Below are 19660 nucleotides of genomic sequence, written 5' to 3'. Positions count from 1 at the left end.
TGAGGTCATGCACTTTGGTAAGAAGAAAAGAAGCATGGGGTATTTTCTAAAATTCAGAAGTTTGAAATGCAGAGACTTGGGCGTTCTAGTCCAGGATTCTCTCAAGGTAAACTTGTAGGTTGAGTCAGTAGTTAGGGAGGCAAATGTAATGTTGGCATTTATTTTGAGAGGACTTGAATATAAAAGCAGGGATTATTTCTGAGGCTCTGTAAGGTTCTGGTCCGACCACATTTGGACTAGTGGGGGCAGTTCTGGGCTCCATATCACAGGAAGGATGTACTAGTCCTGGAGCAGGTTCAGAGGAGGTTCACGAAAATGGTCCCAAGAATGAAAAGCTGAACATGTGAGGAACGCTTAAGGGCTCTGGGACAATACTCGATGGGAGTTTAGAAGAATGACAGGGGGGTCTATTTGAACCTGACAGAATACTGAATGGCCTGGACAGAATGAACGTTGGGAAGATGTTTCCATTGGTAGGAGAGACTAGGACCCGAGGCACAACCTCGGCCTTTAAGGACAGCGATAATGAGAAACTTCTTCAGCCAGAGAGTGGTGAATTTATGGAACTTATTGCCAGAGAAGGCTGTCATTGATTACATTTAAGATGGAGACAGATAGGCTCTTGATTGTCAAGGGGATCAAGGGTTATAGGGAGGAAGCAGGAGACTGGGGTTGAGAAACATATTAGCCATGATTAAATTGCAGAGGAGGTTCAATTTCTATCCATGTCAATATTTTATTTGCCAAGCAGATATTAGTATTAAACAACTACTATTATTAAATGTGAGGTATAGCATTTTGGGAAAGCAAATCTCAGAAATATCTCACCATTAAGTGGATAAGTCCTAGGGAGAGTTGCTAAACAAAGAGATCTTGGAGTGCAGGTTCATAGCTCCTTGAGGATAGAGTCGTAGGTAGTTACGCTAGTGAAGAAGGTGTTTGGTATGTTTGCCTTTATTGGTCAGTGCATTGAGTACAGGAGTTGGGAGGTCATATTGTGCCTGTACAGGACATTGGTCAGGTCACTTTTGGAATACTGTGTTCAATTCTGGTGTTCCAGCTATAGATTAGATTACTTACAGTGTGGAAACATGCCCTTCTCTGTTTGATAAGTCTGTTTGATATGTCTGTTTGATATGTCTATTTGATATGCTTCTTTGATATGTCTGTTTGAAATGTCTATTTGATATGTTTGAGACGTCAGTTTGGGACGTCTGTTTGGGACGTCTGTTTGGGACGTCTGTTTGGGACGTCTGTTTGGGACGTCTGTTTGGGACGTCTGTTTGGGACGTCTGTTTGGGACGTCTGTTTGGGACGTCTGTTTGGGACGTCTGTTTGGGACGTCTGTTTGGGACGTCTGTTTGGGACGTCTGTTTGGGACGTCTGTTTGGGACGTCTGTTTGGGACGTCTGTTTGGGACGTCTGTTTGGGACGTCTGTTTGGGACGTCTGTTTGGGACGTCTGTTTGGGACGTCTGTTTGGGACGTCTGTTTGAGACGTCTGTTTGAGACGTCTGTTTGAGACGTCTGTTTGATATATGTCTGTTTGATATATGTCTGTTTGATATATGTCTGTTTGATATATGTCTGTTTGATATATGTCTGTTTGATATATGTCTGTTTGATATATGTCTGTTTGATATATGTCTGTTTGATATATGTCTGTTTGATATATGTCTGTTTGATATATGTCTGTTTGATATATGTCTGTTTGAGACGTCTGTTTGAGACGTCTGTTTGAGACGTCTGTTTGAGACGTCTGTTTGGGACGTCTGTTTGGGACGTCTGTTTGGGACGTCTGTTTGGGACGTCTGTTTGGGACGTCTGTTTGGGACGTCTGTTTGGGACGTCTGTTTGGGACGTCTGTTTGGGACGTCTGTTTGGGACGTCTGTTTGGGACGTCTGTTTGGGACGTCTGTTTGGGACGTCTGTTTGGGACGTCTGTTTGGGACGTCTGTTTGGGACGTCTGTTTGGGACGTCTGTTTGGGACGTCTGTTTGAGACGTCTGTTTGAGACGTCTGTTTGAGACGTCTGTTTGAGACGTCTGTTTGGGACGTCTGTTTGGGACGTCTGTTTGGGACGTCTGTTTGGGACGTCTGTTTGGGACGTCTGTTTGGGACGTCTGTTTGGGACGTCTGTTTGGGACGTCTGTTTGGGACGTCTGTTTGGGACGTCTGTTTGGGACGTCTGTTTGGGACGTCTGTTTGATATATGTCTGTTTGATATATGTCTGTTTGATATATGTCTGTTTGATATATGTCTGTTTGATATATGTCTGTTTGATATATGTCTGTTTGATATATGTCTGTTTGATATATGTCTGTTTGATATATGTCTGTTTGATATACGTCTGTTTGATATACGTCTGTTTGATATACGTCTGTTTGATATACGTCTGTTTGATATACGTCTGTTTGATATACGTCTGTTTGGGGGGTCTGTTTGAGGGGTCTGTTTGAGGGGTCTGTTTGAGGGGTCTGTTTGAGGGGTCTGTTTGAGGGGTCTGTTTGAGGGGTCTGTTTGAGGGGTCTGTTTGATAGGTCTGTTTGATAGGTCTGTTTGATAGGTCTGTTTGATAGGTCTGTTTGATAGGTCTGTTTGATAGGTCTGTTTGATAGGTCTGTTTGATAGGTCGATTTGAGATGTCTATTTGGTATGTTTATTTGAATGTGTATTTGAGATGTCTATTTGAGTTGTCTTTTGAGATGTCTATTTGAGATGTCTATTTGAGATGTCTATTTGAGATGTTTATTTGATATGTTTATTTGAATGTCTATTTGAGATGTCTATTTGAGATGTCTTTTGAGATGTCTATTTGAGATGTTTATTTGAATATGTATTTGAGATGTCTATTTGAGATGTCTATTTGAGATGTCTATTTGAGATGTCTATTTGAGATGTCTATTTGAGATGTTATTTGAGATGTTATTTGAGATGTTATTTGAGATGTTATTTGAGATGTTTTTTGAGATGTTTTTTGAGATGTCTTTTTGAGATGTCTTTTTGAGATGTCTTTTTGAGATGTCTTTTTGAGATGTCTTTTTGAGATGTCTTTTTGAGATGTCTATTTGAGATGTCTATTTGAGATGTCTATTTGGTATGTTTGTTTGATATGTTTGGAAGAATTTCTGGACAAACAACATTGGGTTGAAGTCAATGGTTTTGCCCAATGCCTTTGTCTCAGGAACTTACGGCAATATCGGGTAGTTTTATTTCACTGTATCTTCTGATTATTTATATTATTCTGACTTAATTGAGTAAATATAAACATACTCAATTTTCCTAATTCTAGAGAATGGTAACTTTGTAGGAATGATTGTGACAGGGACTGGAAGCAATTTCTTAATCTCATTAAATTTATCGTTGGCCATTTTTCGTGTTAGAAAAGCTCATCTATGTTTTTTGTAACTTTTAAACCAAGAATTGGAAGTAAAAGTCATTGTTTTAAGTACATGTGCTAGGCAAAGCAAATTATTGCAACATTAAAAAATAATTTAGTACTGTTAACAGGAGGAAAAAGAAAGTAGAAAAATGAAAATTGAAAATTTTATCTTTCACAAATTACTCATATCTTTACAAATATTTTGATGATAAGATTTTGTGAATTTACTTGTTTCACAACTGAATGAAGCTGTTGACCACAGCAAGAACTTGATGAGGTAGACTTTGTCAGTTAAGGACAATCCCTGCTTTGTTATTTATAATAGGCAAGTATCAGAAATGTAAATATTATGCTGATTCAGCAATGGTGTTCTCATCATGTTAACACACACTGCTGATAACAATGAGTGTGATTTTGTTCTTAATTTGGCTCATAGTTTGGAATTAAAAGTAATCCTTTTGATAGATTTGATCTACAAATTTACTGTGTCGTAGTGAAAGCATTAATGATGAGGAGAAAGTAAGGACTGCAGATGGAGAGTCAGAGTTGAGGAGTGTGATGCTGGAAAAGCACAGCAGGTCAGGCAGCATCCAAGGAGCACAAGAGTCTACGTTTTGGGGCATAAGCCCTTTAACAGTAATATGGGGGGGGGTTAGCTGAGAGATAAATATGAAGTTGGGGGTGGGGCCGGTGGGGAAGGGAGCTGGGATGGCGATATGTGTCTGAATTCTGGGTAATCCAAGATGGAGCCAGGGAAAAAGTTGTGGCTGCAAAAGATGTTCCTTTTTGAAGTATTTTAGGTGTTGGACGGGATTTTCTCAGAGTCCAGGAGCAACAAATACTGTTTTATGTGCTGTTGCATTGTTTTGGAACTTGGGGGGGGGGGAAGAAAGATCAAAACAATGACGCTTTAAAAAGGAGTAGCACAGACAAAGATAGTGACCACATTGTCAGGAAAAGAAATTTATACTGCTGTCTGACACAGCAGTGAATCTGCACAGTTATCGTCTTTGCTATTTCAGTTCAGTTTCTCTGGCCATCAAAGTGCATCTAGGAAAATTTAACAAACAGTGAAATTCACATCTGACTTTGGAGGAATCTGTGTGGGAGAGCTCATAGCACAGGAACAGATAAGTATGTAGTTTTTAAGTGAAACCTTGCTGTAAATCTACAATAGTGAGTAGAATGGGTTCTTTCTTGATTCTATGTTTAACTGAGATCTGTCTCTTGATTAAATTTTAAAAACATAAACCATAAGTATTAAGTTAGCCTAAAGCATTGTTTTTTAGAGCAATAAGACAGTGATTTTTTTTGTTCTGTAGATTGTGAAGGAGAAACGATCGCCTTTAGTAAAGTGACTGGCTCTTCCTGTCGGATGTGGGAGTTTAGAAAACGCTTCCATGTTACTGATGTTTATGTCTGCAGGAAGTGTCTTTGGTTGCAAATCCTATCTTTCACATGGATCAGTTGGAGCAGCAGTTAGAGGCAATAAGGAATTTACAACAGTAGGGGGTGTGATGAATAGCAGTTACAGGAAGAGAGAAAAGCAGTATCTACAATCAGGTAGATGGGTTAACTCCAGGAAAGGTAGGAGAGGGAGGCAGGTGTTGTAAGAGTCTCCTGTGATTATCCCCATCTCAGACAAGTATGCTGTTTTGGAAAATGTGGGGGGGGGGGGGTGGTGATGGACTCTCAGGGGAATGTAACACGAACAGCCAAGTTCCTGTACAGAGAATGGCTCTAAGGTAACAAGGGGTACATCAGGATCCAACCGATTGATTGTAATAAGAGACCCTCTAGTCAGAAGCACAGACAGACGTTTCTGCAACTTGACAGCGAGAAATCAAAATGGTGTGTTGCCTTTCTGTTGCCAGGATCAAGGATATCTCAGAGAGGGTGCAAAATGTTCTCAAAGGGGAGGGGGACCAACAGGAGGTCGTTGTACACATTGGAACAAATTACAGAGGAAGGGAAAAGGATAAGATTTTGAAGGGAGAATATCGAAAGTTTGACAGGAATTTAAAAAGGAGGTCCTCGAGGGTTGGAATATCTGAATTACTCCCAGCGCTACAAGTTAGGGAGGTTAGGAATAGGAGGATAGAGAAGATGAATGTGTGGCGGAGGGAGAAGGGTTTACAGTTTTGGACGGAATCACTTCTGGGGTAGAAGTGACCTGTACAAGAAGGATGGATTGCACCTGAATTGGAAGGGAACTAATATATTAGCAGGGTGATTTGCTAGAGCTGCTCAGATTTAAACTAGTAAGATGAGAAGGTGGAACCCAGGGAAATAATGAGGAAAGAGATCAGGGCTTTGGCCCGAAACGTCGAATTTCCTGTTCTTTGGATGCTGCCTAACCTGCTGTGCTTTAACCAGCAACACATTTTCAGCTCTGATCTCCAGCATCTGCAGACCTCACTTTTTACTTACAGTTGAGAAAAGATACAAGTCAATCAGTCAGGGCAGGCAGGGACAAAGCAGAGAATGAGGTAGGGCTGATAAATTAAACGTCAATTATTTCAATGCAAAAGGCCTAATATGCAAGGCAGATGAACTCAGGGCATGGTTAGGAATATGGGACTGGGATATCACAACAATTACAGAGACATGGCTTAGGGCGGACAGGACTGGTTGCTTAATGTTCCAGGATACAAATTCTATAGGAAGGATAGAAATATGGGTAAGAGTGGAGGGGGAGTGGTGTTTTTGATAAGGGATATCGCTACAGCTGTACTTAAGGAGGATATTCCTAGGAATACATCCAGGGAAGTTATTTAGGTGAAACTGAGAAATAAGAAAGGGATGTTCACCTTATTGGGAATATATTATAGAGCCCCCCCCAGTTGTCAACAGGAAATTGAGAAACAAATTTGTAAGGAGATTTCAGTTATCTGTAAGAATAACAGAGTGGTTATGGTTGGGGATTTTAACTTTCCAAATGTGGACTGGGACTGCCATAGTGTTAAGGGTTTAGATGGAGAGAGATTTGCTAGGTGTGTACAAGAAAACCTTCTGATTCAGTATGTGGATGTGGATGTACCTACCAGAGAAATAAGGCAGGGCAGGTGACTGAGGTATCAGTGGGGGAGCATTGTGGGGCCAGTGATCATAATTCTATTGGTTTTAAAATATTGATGAAAAAGATAGACTGGATCTAAAACTTGAAGTTCTAAATTGGAGGAATGCCAATTTTGACAGTATTAGGCAAGAACTTTCAAAAGTTGATGTTCGCAGGTAAACACTCCTCGACATCATGAAGACAGGACCCCAACTCATGGAGCATTTCAAGGAACATCTCTGGGACACCGGCACCAAACAACCCCACAGCCTTGTGGCCAACCACTTCAACTCCCCCTCCCACACCACCAAGGACATGCAAGTCCTGGGCCACCTCTATCACCAAATCCAAGCCACCCAACGACTGGAAGGAAAACGCCTCACCTTCCACCTTGGAACCCTTCAACCACACTGTATCAACATCGACTTCACTAAGCTTTTAAGTCTTCCCCCACCCACCTAATCCCAAATCCAACCCTCCAACTTGGCACCACCCTCTTGACCCATCCTACTTGTCCAACGTCCTTCCCACTTATCCACTCCACCCTCCCCTCTGACCTATCACAATCACCCCCACACCTGCATCTACCTATCCCAGCTACTTTCACCCCCACCCTCCTTCCCCCAACATTCCTGATGAAAGGCTTATGCCTGAAATGTTGAATCTCCAGCTCCTCGGATGCTGGCCGACCTGTGTGCTCTTGTAGCACCAGACATTTTGACTCTGAAAGCATTAATGATTCATATAACCCTGGTATAATGTTTTAACATTGTTCTGCCAAAAGGAGGATGTTTTCCATAATTGATAGGTTATAGTTTGCAGCAATTTATAATTCAGACAATGTGAAACAATAACTCCAGATGAAATTTTTTTGTTTGTTGAACTGCTATCAAAAATGGAAAATCACTACATTCAATTTGATATTACTCAAGTTATAAGCATAAACAGTAAGATCCAGGCTGTCATCCACTGATATGATACATAACAGAAAAGTATTAACTTTGCCAAGCATAAATTATAATCTTTAAACTGAATATTGCTGATAAAGTATATGGAGTAAAGCTGAGGCTATAATGAAATGGTTTTGTATGAAATTATGCTAAACTGAATACAATTAATCATTTGTTATGCAAATTATCCACCAACATTCTGCTGATTATGATTAAGTTTTGCATCATCAGATTCTTAACTGCACAGAATCAGGATAATAAAGTAATTGCCACTGTCATGTAAAACTGAATACCTTATATTTGTATCCAGAAAACATCACGATGTTTGCCGAAAGGCTTTATTAGTCCATCAGGCATCAACACAAGTTTTGCACTGGACAAACACTGAAGACCAATTTTAGTTGAAAGTGGACATAGCATACCGGTATGGTATAGGTGCTGTTTTGGAGCTAAAACATTACTGTGATAAATGCTATTCATTTAGTTCCAGCTGGAACTGATGCTGTTTGAAAATACTCTGGTTTCATATCCAAGGCTAACTACTTTTAGTTAAAAATCACACAACACCAGGTTAGAGTCCAACAGGTTTAATTGGAAGCACACTAGCTTTCGGAGTGACGCTCCTTCATCAGGTGATTGTGGAGGGCTCAATCGTAACACAGAATTTATAGCAAAAATTTGCAGTGTGATGTAACTGAAATTATACATTGAAAAATTGATTGTCTGTTAAGCCTTTCATCTGTTAGAATACAATGATAGTTTCACTTCTTTCATGTGTAATTCAAAAAACCTTTTTTTTTAAAAAGTTGCATTCTCAGGTTGGCTGTTAACAATGATGATAGCTAGACAATATGTTGAAGGTGTTAGCCCCCTGTGTTCTCTGTCTATGACCCGATGTTTAGATTGATTCTAATCCAAAAAGTGAGATAACAGAGTTTTACATAAATTCATGCAGTTTTTGAGCTCAGAATTCTACATGAATGTATGCAGTTTTTGAGCAAAGTGCAATGTAACTCTGCGAGTACAAATTCACCACACAGAATATATCTGTTCATGTGGGTCTGTGTGTGTGTGTGTGTGTGTGTGTGTGTGTAGGAATATCTGTGTGTGTGTGTAGTGCAATAGTGGTCACCTGTACTGTGACATGAACCCAAGGTCCCGGTTGAGGCCCTCCCTATGGGTACCGAACTTAGCTATCAGCCTCTGCTCGGCCACTTTCCTCTGCTGCCTGTCCCGAAGTCCACCTTGGAGGATCGTCACCCGAAGGTCCGAGGCTGAATGTCCTGGACCACTGAAGTGTTCCCCAACTAGGAGGGAACCCTCCTGTCTGTTGATTGTTGTGCGGTGCCCATTCATCCGTTGTCGTACCCTTTGCTCAGTTTTCCCAATGTACCATGCCTCTGGGCATCCTTGCCTGCAACGTATATGATAGACAACGTTGGCTGAGTCACATGAGTACCTGCCATGTACAAGGTGGGAGGTGTTCCCACGCGTAATAGTGGTATCTTTGTCCACAATCTGATATGTCTTTCAGTATCCACCATGACAGGGTTGTATGGAGTTGTCCTGAGAGCCGGGCAGTTTGCTACGAATAATGATCTGTTTGACGTTTGGCGGTTGTTTAAAGGCAAGTAGTGGAGGTGTGGGGAAGGTCTTGGTGAGGTGCTCATCCTCATTGATAATGTGTTGCAGGTCACGAAGAACATGGCGTAATTTTTCAGCCCCTGGGAAGTACTGAACAACGAAGGGTACCCTGTCTGTTGCAGCACATGTCTGTCTCCTGAGGAGGTCATTACGGTTCCTTGCTGTGGCACGTCGGAACTGGCGGTCGATGAGTTGCATCGTACCCCGTTCGTGTGAAGGCATCCTTGAGTACTTCCAGGTGTCCGTCATGTTCCTCCTCATCTGAGCAGATCTGGTGTATGCGTAGGGCTTGTCCGTACCATTGCACTACACACACACACACAGATATTCCTACACACGCACACTCTCACATACACACGGACACAGGTACACACAGACGCACTCACAGACACCCACACACACCCTTATAGACATACACACTCACACATGCACCCCCTCGCAGACACTCTGCACTCACTACACACACACACACACACACACACACAAAGACCCACATGAACAGAGGGTTGGGGTGAATTTGTACTTGCAGAGTCACATTGCACTTTGCTTAAAAACTGCATACATTCATGTAGAAGTTTGAGCTCAAAAACTGCATGAAGTTATGTAAAACTCTTATCTCACTTTTTGGATTCGAATCAATCTAAACATCAGGTCATAGACAGAGAACGCAGGGGGCTAACACCTTCAACATATTGTCTAGCTATCTCCATTGTTAACAGCTAACCTGAGAATGCAACTTTTAAAAAAACGGTTTTGTGATTTACACATGAAAGAAGTCAAACTATCACTGTATTCTAACAGATGAAAAGCTTAACAGACAATCAATTTTTCAATGTATAATTTCAGTTACATTACACTGCAAATTTTTACTATAAATTCTGTGTTACAATCGAACCCTCCACAATCACCTGATGAAGGAGCATCGCTCCGAAAGCTAGTGTGCTTCCAATTAAACCTGTTGGACTATAACCTGCTGTTGTGTGATTTTTAACTTTATACACCCCAGTCCAACACCAGCAACTCCAAATCATAACTATTTTTAAGCGCAGATAATAAATATTATTAGACGTATTCAGGAGAACAATAAAGTACAGTAGCCAATCTTATATATATAGACATTTTAAGAGTTAGAAGGATGTTCCTGATTAATTATTTCTGATTTATCAGCAGTAAATTGATCTGTGAATTATAGAAACAAACATATGTATGTTCCTGTTTAAAAACCAGACCTTGATATTAGAACCTAGCATTTAAAGCAGAGAATTCAATTCAACAAGTTGGTGTCAAATATTTGTTAGAGCAATCTAAAACTAATCTCTCTCATTCTTTGCTCCATTGCCATACATCCTCCTCTGCATCAAATATTCATTTAATTTCTCCTTGAAAGTGACAACCATTTCCTGAAGAAAAATAGTCCATGTTCCAACAATAGGCTGCTAGTCCCTCGGTGAGCATGTCAATATGACTATCCCTCAGAATACACTTTACAAACTGGTAAGCGGTATTTTTTCCCCCATCCATTCAAGGAAACATTTACAATTTTAAAGACTGTTATGAAATATTCCCCTAATGTTCACTACTCCAGTGGAAATGGAGACATTACTTTTCACTTCTATCATTATCATTTTAAATTGACACTGTATGCTTTCTTTTCATAGCTTGTATGTTGCACAGCATCTAAATCTTCACATACTACTACAGTCCAGTCCCTTAATGTAGATTATAAGAGATATAGACGTATCAAAGTATGAAGAAAGTTTTGTAATTATCATATATTTTAAGTCATTCCAGCTTTACAAACAAACCAAATCTTACTGCTTGTTTCCACACGGTATTCAGCTGCTCCAGTTCTAATCTGGACTGCCTGGACAATTCTAAGATACTTTCACGGTGTTCGTGGCTCGTATATGCAGAGTCTGTGAAGTCTTCTGTGTGTTCCAGGATTAACTCAAGCATTGCCGTGAGACTTTCTTTAGAAATTCCATGCAAGTTGTCTCGTAAACCTTCAATCTTCATCTGAAAAGCAATACCAATTTTAAAAACAGAATTTTTAACTGGCAAAATTACACAACATATTTCACAGAAAACATTAGAGGGCTCAGTATCAGTAACACGTCAGCAGGGGCCTTTCAGGTGAAGTAATTTTGACCTTGTCCTGCAGACGTACAGAAAGTACTGTGTTGTTTCAGGAATCCTTACATGTTGTTGGAATGAGTAGGGAATCGTGCTGGGTCTTTGAATTTTGAAAGCTTGCTCTCAAGTCATGGAGTCTGTAGTAACAGTCCCTCTTGAACTAGAGCACAATAGGCAAATAGAACAAAGGTAGCAGAGAGACTAGGCTGGTGTGCAGAGGGAGGAGACAGATAGCTCACAACAAAAGACCTTATAGAACATAGATAGAACATAGAAAGATACAGCACAGTACAGGCCCTTCGGCCCTCGATGTTGCGCCGACCAAATCCTACCTAACCTACACTAGCCCAATAACTTCCAAATGCCTATCCAATGCCCGCTTAAATGACCATAAAGAAGGAGAGTTCACCACTGCTACTGGCAGGGCATTCCATGAACTCACAACCCGCTGTGTAAAGAATCTACCCCTAACATCTGTCCTATACCTACCACCCCTTAATTTAAAGCTGTGTCCCCTAGTAACACCTGACTCCATTAGCGGTAAAAGGTTCTCAGTGTCGACCCTATCTAAACCCCTAATCATCTTATACACCTCTATCAAATCTCCCCTAAACCTTCTCTTCTCCAATGAGAACAGCCCCAAGTGCCTCAGCCTTTCCTCATAAGATTTTCCTACCATTCCAGGCAACATCCTGGTAAACCTCCTCTGCACTCGTTCCAATGCCTCCACATCCTTCCTATAGTATGGCGACCAAAACTGCACACAATACTCCAGATGAGGCCGCACCAGAGTCTTATACAGTTGCAACATGACCTCAGGACTCCGGAACTCAATTCCTCTACCAATAAAGCCCAGTACACCATATGCCTTCCTCACAGCACTATTTACCTGGGTGGCAACTTTCAGAGATCTGTGTACATGGACACCAAGATCCCTCTGCTCATCCACACTACCAAGTAGCCTACCATTAGCCCAGTAATCCATCTTCTTGTTACCCCTACCAAAGTGAATGACTTCACACTTAGCTACATTGAATTCCATTTGCCACATTTCTGCCCAGCTCTGCAACTTATCTATATCCCGCTATAACCTACCACTTCCTTCCTCACTATCCACAACTCCACCGACTTTTGTGTCATCCGCAAACTTGCTTACCCAGCTTTCAAGCCCTTCCTCTAGATCATTTATAAAAATAACAAAAAGCAATGGTCCCAAAACAGATCCTTGTGGTACACCGCTAGTAACTGCACTCCAAGATGAACATAGTCCATCAACTACTACCCTCTGTCTCCTTCCAGCCAGCCAATTCCTAATCCAAACCTCTAATGTATCCTCAATGCCATACCTCCGTAGTTTTAGCATTAGCCTACCATGGGGAACCTTATCGAATGCCTTACTAAAATCCATATACACAACATCTACTGCTTTACCCTCGTCCACTTCCTTTGTCACCTTCTCAAAGAACTCAATAAGGTTTGTGAGGCACGACCTGCCCTTCACAAAACCATGCTGGCTCTCCTTGATCACGTTATTCCTATCCAGATATTCATAAATCTTATCCCTTACCATTCTCTCTAAGACTTTGCCCACCACTGAAGTCAGACTCACTGGCCTATAGTTACTAGGGCTATCCCTACTCCCTTTCTTGAACAATGGGACCACATTCGCTATCCTCCAGTCCTCTGGTACTATTCCCGTTGACAATGACGACATAAAAATCCAGGCCAATGGCTCTGCTATCTCCTCCCTAGCTTCCCATAGGATCCTTGGGTAAATGCCATCAGGCCCAGGAGACTTATCTATTTTCATCCTCTCCAATATTCCCAGAACCTCTTCCCTGCATATTTCCAGGCCATCCATTCTAATCATTTGTGACTCCATATTCACATCAGCAACAGTGTCCTGTTCCTGAGTGAATACTGATGAAAAGTATTGATTTAGTGTCTCTCCAATCTCCTCCGCCTCCACACACAACTTCCCACTACTTTCCTTGACTGGACCGATACCTACCCTAGTCATCCTTTTATTCCTGACATACCTATAGAAAGCCTTTGGGTTTTCCCTAATCCTACCAGCTAAAGACTTTTCATGTCCTCTTCTCGCTTCTCTTAGCTCTCTCTTTAGATCCTTCCTGGCTACCTTATAACTCTCTATCGCCCCAACTGAACCTTCACGCCTCATCTTTACATATGCCGCCTTCTTCCCTTTCACAAGGGATTCCAATTCCTTACTAAACCACGGCTGCCTCACAAGGCCCTTTACACCATGCCTGACTGGTACATACTTATCGAGGACACGTAGTAGCTGCTCCTTGAACAATCCCCACATCTCATTAGTGTTCTTCTCTTGAAGTCTGTTTTTCCAATCCACACATCCTAAGTCATGCCTCACTGCATCATAATTTCCCTGCCCCCAGCTATAACTCTTGCCCTGCGGCGCACACTTATCCCTCTCCATCACTAAAGTAAAAGTCACCGAGTTGTGCTCACCGTCCCCGAAGTGCTCACCTACCTCCAAGTCTAACACCTGGCCTGGTTCATTACCTAGAACCAAATCCAGTATAGCCTCACCTCTTGTTGGCCTGTCTACATATTGTGTCAGGAAACCCTCCTGCACACATTGGACAAACACCGACCCATCTAATGAACTCGAGCTATAGCTCTCCCAGTCAATATCTGGGAAGTTAAAGTCCTTTGTTAAAGTTAAAGTCTTTGGGTAGCACATCCCCAGTGCCTCCTCAGCATCTGAGATAGTCATGATTCACAGGACAAGGCTCAAGGCACAAATGGCACTTTCAGGGGCTGCTAAACAAAAGGATTCTCATTTATGGAATGCTTTTTATGACTACCGCATGCTTTAGAGGCATTGACACATTTCTGAAATGTAGTCACTGTTCTAACATAGGAATGGTCATTGCTACCCTCAACTTTTATACTGCAGGAAATGGTCATACTGGACCTGAGGACAGTGTCAAGTGAGCAAGCAGCCACTGGCCTGAACAACTAGGGCCAATATAAAATTGACTAAACAGTTTCTGCAAATAAGGCCTGGTGGAGTACAAAAAGGCCAAGATTACCACAGGGCAAGGCCAACAAAGATTAGTCCAGACCTGTATTGCATATTGAGCAACGTGAGTCATTATTCCCAAAACCCATTAAGTGGTCCTCAGCTAGAGCAATAAGGAGAGACATGATGTTTGTGTATTCCCCAGTTTCTACCAGACACCTTGGCATCATGGAGTAAAATCCTGGTATGGGGATGGGTACATGTGGGATGACCTGGTCTAACCACGTTGAGTGCTTTGACCACATTGGCCGAAGTCCGGGAACATTCCAAAAAATGATCAAAAAGTGGGGGATAAGAAGGGACAACTGACGGTCATTCCTTCAGCAGAGACTTAGCCGGAGAAGATGGTGTGCAAGACCCACCTTCGTGCCCAGAGTGTACCTGTCGATGGACCTCAGTGAACAGAATCCAGCAGCCCAACCAAGTTCACTAGAGTGGATAGTATGTGTGTTTTTCAGGCAGTGAGCCTTGCATAGGAAAAGTTAACTTAATTTGTGTAAGAGTTGTTTTCTTTAACTTGCAAAAGTTTTAATAGAACTAAGTTTGAGCTATGTCCTTTATTTATCTCATACAGAAACAGCATTTGAGTCAATGAGTAGTATGAGTATTAAACTCATCGAAGTGTCTGTATTGAATATTTCACTGTCAACAGCCAACTATTTTCATTTCGCTGAGCATCACAGCAACAGGGGAGTTAGCAAAGTACTGTACACCATGATGTTACAAGAAGGCGGGGAAATGGCTTTAATAGGGGAACAGGATTCCCAGTGGTGCAGGAAGCTGGTAAATTTGAGGGAATCGATCTCAATGGGGTCATGTGCTAGAATGGCAAAGGGTTTGCTCCTCAAATGTACAGCTGATGCACAACTATGCATGGAACATCATGCCGATTAATGTCCAATGGCCTGGCACACGATCTCAATGCTTATGCTTGATGACAAGGGCAAGCTTTTCTACATGTGGCTCAATGTTTCCCTCTAACACTCACTCAACAAGTACAGCACTCATACAACAAGAGCCACACTGCAATATCGAATGCTCCAGAACCAACCAGTGTGGTTCTCAAAGGTTCATCTCCCTGGATTGATTGGGGAATACTTTTACTCACTGCTGGAACATGTCTCCAAATTCACTGTGGTCTGTTGTGTCCTACACCACCTAGCAATCATGGGACACAGTTTGCCACCAGATGTTTGGTAAATGGCTGGAGAGGAAGAAAGGAGGAGAGAGTAGAGGAACAGCAGCTAGGAGATCATCATTCTGATTAAACTAAAAAAACACTGCAGATGCTTGAAAGTAGAGTTGCAGGTAGATAGGATAGTGAAGGTGGCGTTTGGTATATTTTCCTTTATTGGTCAGAGTATTGAGTATAGGAGTTGGGAGGTTATGTTGCGGCTGTACAGGACATTGGTTGGGCCACTGTTGGAATATTGCGTGCAATTCTGGTCTCCTTCCTATTGGAAAGATGTTGTGAAACTTGAAAACGTTCAGAAAAGATTTACAAGCATGTTGCCAGGGTTGGAGGATTTGAGCTATATGGAGAGGCTGATCAGGCTGGGGCTGTTTTCCTTGGAGCATTGGAACTGAGGGATGACTTTTAGAGGTTTATAATATCATGAGGGGCATGGATGAGATAAACAGACAAAGTCTTCTCCCTGGGGTGGGGGAGCCCAGAACGAGAGGACATAGGTTTAGGGTGAGAGGGGAAAGATATAAAAGGGACCAAAGGGGCAACTTTTTCATACAGAGGGTAGTACATGCATAGAATGAGCTGCTAGAGAAAGTGGAGGCTAATCCAATTACAGCATTTTAAAGGCATCTGGATGGGTATATGATTAGGAAGGGTTTATAGACAAGGATTTTGGCTGAGTGCTGACAGGTGGGACTAGTTTGGTTTGGGATATCTGGTCGGCATGGATGAGTTGGACCGAAGTGTCTGTTTCTATGCTGTACATCTCTATTCTGGAAATCTGAAACAAAAATAGGAATCGCTGGAGAAAATCAGCAGGTCTGGCAGCATCTGTGGGGAGAAAACAGTTAATGTTTCAAGTTCGGTGAACATTCTTCAAAACTCTTTATGCGACAAAGAGTCACTGCATTTGAAACGTAAGCTCTGTTTTATCTTCACTGATGCTCGAGACCTGCTGTTTCTCTGTTTTTGATTCTGAATGAGCTGTTTGAGCGCGGTTCATCAGACTCCCATCAGAAAAACACAGGTCAGCATAGCTGCACAATTCACCATCTTTTCACTCATCTGGCTAATCTGCAGCTAGTCAGATGGAATTTAGCACTGGGCCATGCAATGCAATAATGAAAATGTGCAGAAAGCACTATGTTTGTGTGCTGTCTGTGTTTTGATTATTGCTCAGAACCTCAAAACATCTCTAGTTTTTTTTGACTTTTAATTCCAAAATGTGCTGTTTTTAAAAATATTAGGATTTAAATTCAGTGACTGGCAAAGTCTGATATGAACTCAATGGATTGTCACACATCAATGGCAGGGAAACCTCACACTGGGACAGATTTAACAAATAGATATAATGAGGGGGCTTTCTATATTTTCCCTCTCAGCAGCAGGCCACTTCTAGCACTTCCTCTTGAGGAACTATCCATTAGTTACTCCATGATGCAAGTAAAGGCTGTGCCTCACTCTGAGTGTGGCAATCCAGTCAAAAATGTAGCAGAATAACAAATGTCTCTCATTCACCCTGCAAATTGGAATTCAATCACGGTCAAAAGGCATCAGAACTACAGAATTTCAACTAATCCTGAAGCCCACTGTTCACCTACTAACGTCAATGCTGTTGGTAACCTCTACCACAACAGCTGCAATGCTCAACTATCCGCCCATTGTAAACAATCCAAAGACTGATCCATATATCTGTAATTTTTTTAAAAAGACTTTTAAACTTTTGAATTCACCTCTTATTTCTAATGTGTGTGCATGTGCATGGTGCTACTAAATTTTCTCAAATTTAAAGTCATTCTTTGTAAACTCAAGAAAGCCTGGTTAATCTGGCTCCTTTCAAGCTTAAGTTAATTTGAGTCTGAGAGAAGGGTATCCACAGGGAAGGGAGCCATTTCAACTTAAACCCTAATATCACCACCTGAGGGGTAGATGAATAAAAGAGGGGAGACAATTCATCCCTTCTCACCCAGTATCCAGTCTGGAGCCATAACAATTTGTGGAAACTCACCCAGGGTCTGGTTTGAAAAAAAAACACATCCCTTCCATTGGGCAATAAGTTATTGCTCATCTCAATCCCCGCCATCCACAAGTAGATTAGATTCTGGCCTCTTTATTTTAGCTGTTTCATTGCCATTTGACAATTTTCCCAGAACGATCTGGCTAAAATTCACAATCTCACAGTGTAGTGATATGAAGGGAAAACATTTTATTCCTCAGTCAGCATGCCAATATGTCAAAAATGTGAAGCTGAAGATTTCCCATTAGAAGTAATAGTAATGCTGCATTCTGCACTTGTTTAAAACATAAATAAGAGAAGCGTCAGAATGCAATTTTCTGGAAATTGGCTGGGACAATTGTTTAGCACACAATGCTTCCAACTAGAGACCCAATCCAGCCTAGGTCGATAGATTAATGAATGCTTCTTCTCAATTGACGAGACATCTCTGCATTAATGGATTTTATATAAATAGGTTTGAACAATTTCAACCTAGTACTTTGTGGATACAGATTTGTGCATTAAGCTGCTCATAGTTTGGCATTAAATTAGCAGTTTCATTCAAAGAGGCCAACAAGTTGACTGATGTACCAAATGTGAAAATCTGTATGAATGCGATCGAGCAACGCTTTTCTGAAAATAATTGATTCTATACCTAGCCATTAAGTATATGTCAGAAATTTGATCATGGGAATTGTATAAGGGAATTGGTTAGTCCCAAGGCTCACAATTCTCATATTTACAATTCAGTTAAAATAATAGCATTTTCAGTATATTTCCTCATCTGGTTGCAAAACATTTAAAAATATATCAAAATGTACACAATACACAAATTTGAAACTTTAACAAACTTTAACTCCACTTCTGGAGTATTAGTTCACAATTAGACAGAATTTAGTTATAAAACTGAACCTTTAACCTCTCCCATGCTTGAATCTTGGACAGCTACAGAACAGGAACACATTGTTCAGCTCATGAAGCATATGCCCATGACTCAGTTAATCTAATCCCACACTCCTGCTCACTCCCACATGCGATTTCATAAAAACTAGGTCAAATTCTTTCACAATCAGCTTATTCAGTTTTTAAAAACAAAATCTGTTTCAACCATAGTTTGAGATAGCCAACTCTATATTCTAACCACTCACTGCGTATTTTCCTTGCTCTTAAATTATTAGTTTTTGATTTTTGTAACTTCTCATTAGTGACTTTTTTCACAATCAATAAAAACAATCCAAGGGCATTCACTTCATCACAACTTTTCAGTTTTGCAGTCTGCTTGTTTAAAAAAGTAGCAGCACTTATAAGCACAAGGAGGTAGGCCTCCATTATATTATAATTAACAGTGAAGATCTGTAACTAATGGTAAAGATAAGCATGCAGTTGAGATTCAGACCTGGCATACTGAGTCTCTGAATATTTTCTTCCTCCCACACATCCCAGGTACACTTAGAATGTGCAGCAAAGGAAAATCAGCCAATGGCAACTTACCAACAACAAAGGTAAAACTAACCATCTAAACATCTCAGATTGACAATCTGAAACATCAACTCCATTTCTCTCTGTGTGGACACTGCTTAAATTGCTGAGTATTATCAGAATTTTCTGTTTTATGTATAACTGATTATCAAACAAAAGAATTAGAAGTAGGACATTTCTCACTGAAGTTTAGGAGGTTGAAAGGTGCCTTATGGAGGTTTATAAAATAAGGAGGGTATAGATAAAGTGAATGTAGGTGTCTTTTTCCTAGATTGAGGATTACAAGACTAGGGACCATATTTTTAAGCTGAGTGGGTACAATTACAGTGTTTAAAAGACATTTGGAGAAGTACATGAAAAGAAAACGTTTGGAGGGATATGCACCAAATCCAGGCAGGTGGGACTACTTTAGTTTGGGATTATGGTCGGCATGAACTGGTTGGACTGAAGGGCCTGTTTCCGGGCTGTATGACTCTATGAGAGGAGAAAGATTTTAAAAAGGCATGAGACTCAATTTTTTTTTTAAAACAGAGAGAGTGGTTTGTGTGTGGAGCGAACTTTCAAAGACATTTAGATAAGTACATGAATAAGAAATGTTTGAGGAATATGGGCAGGTGGGACTAGTTAAATTTGGGATTATGGTCAGCATGGATTGGTTGGACTGAAGGGTCTGTTTCTATGCTGTATGATTCTATGATTTGGCCATTCAGCCCCTCCAGCCTTTCCTATTGTTCTATAACATTATAGTTAAGAGCCGCAGGC

At 41.1% G+C, this 19660-nt stretch overlaps 1 protein-coding gene across 1 annotated transcript in view; it reads right to left on the bottom strand.

The window, feature by feature from the left end:
• Positions 1–19660, bottom strand: part of ctnnal1 (catenin (cadherin-associated protein), alpha-like 1) — a 319555-nt gene that overhangs the window by 38974 nt on the left and 260921 nt on the right. The window contains exon 7 of the mRNA XM_060825516.1: positions 10850–11050. Within this exon, the coding sequence (XP_060681499.1) occupies positions 10850–11050 (201 nt within the window). The remainder of the gene's footprint in view (positions 1–10849; positions 11051–19660) is intronic.

The sequence above is a fragment of the Hemiscyllium ocellatum genome, chromosome 5, assembly GCF_020745735.1.
Source record: "Hemiscyllium ocellatum isolate sHemOce1 chromosome 5, sHemOce1.pat.X.cur, whole genome shotgun sequence".
Taxonomy (NCBI): domain Eukaryota; kingdom Metazoa; phylum Chordata; class Chondrichthyes; order Orectolobiformes; family Hemiscylliidae; genus Hemiscyllium; species Hemiscyllium ocellatum.
Note: the sequence above shows the minus strand (reverse complement) of the source record. Positions and strands in the feature narration are given on the sequence as shown.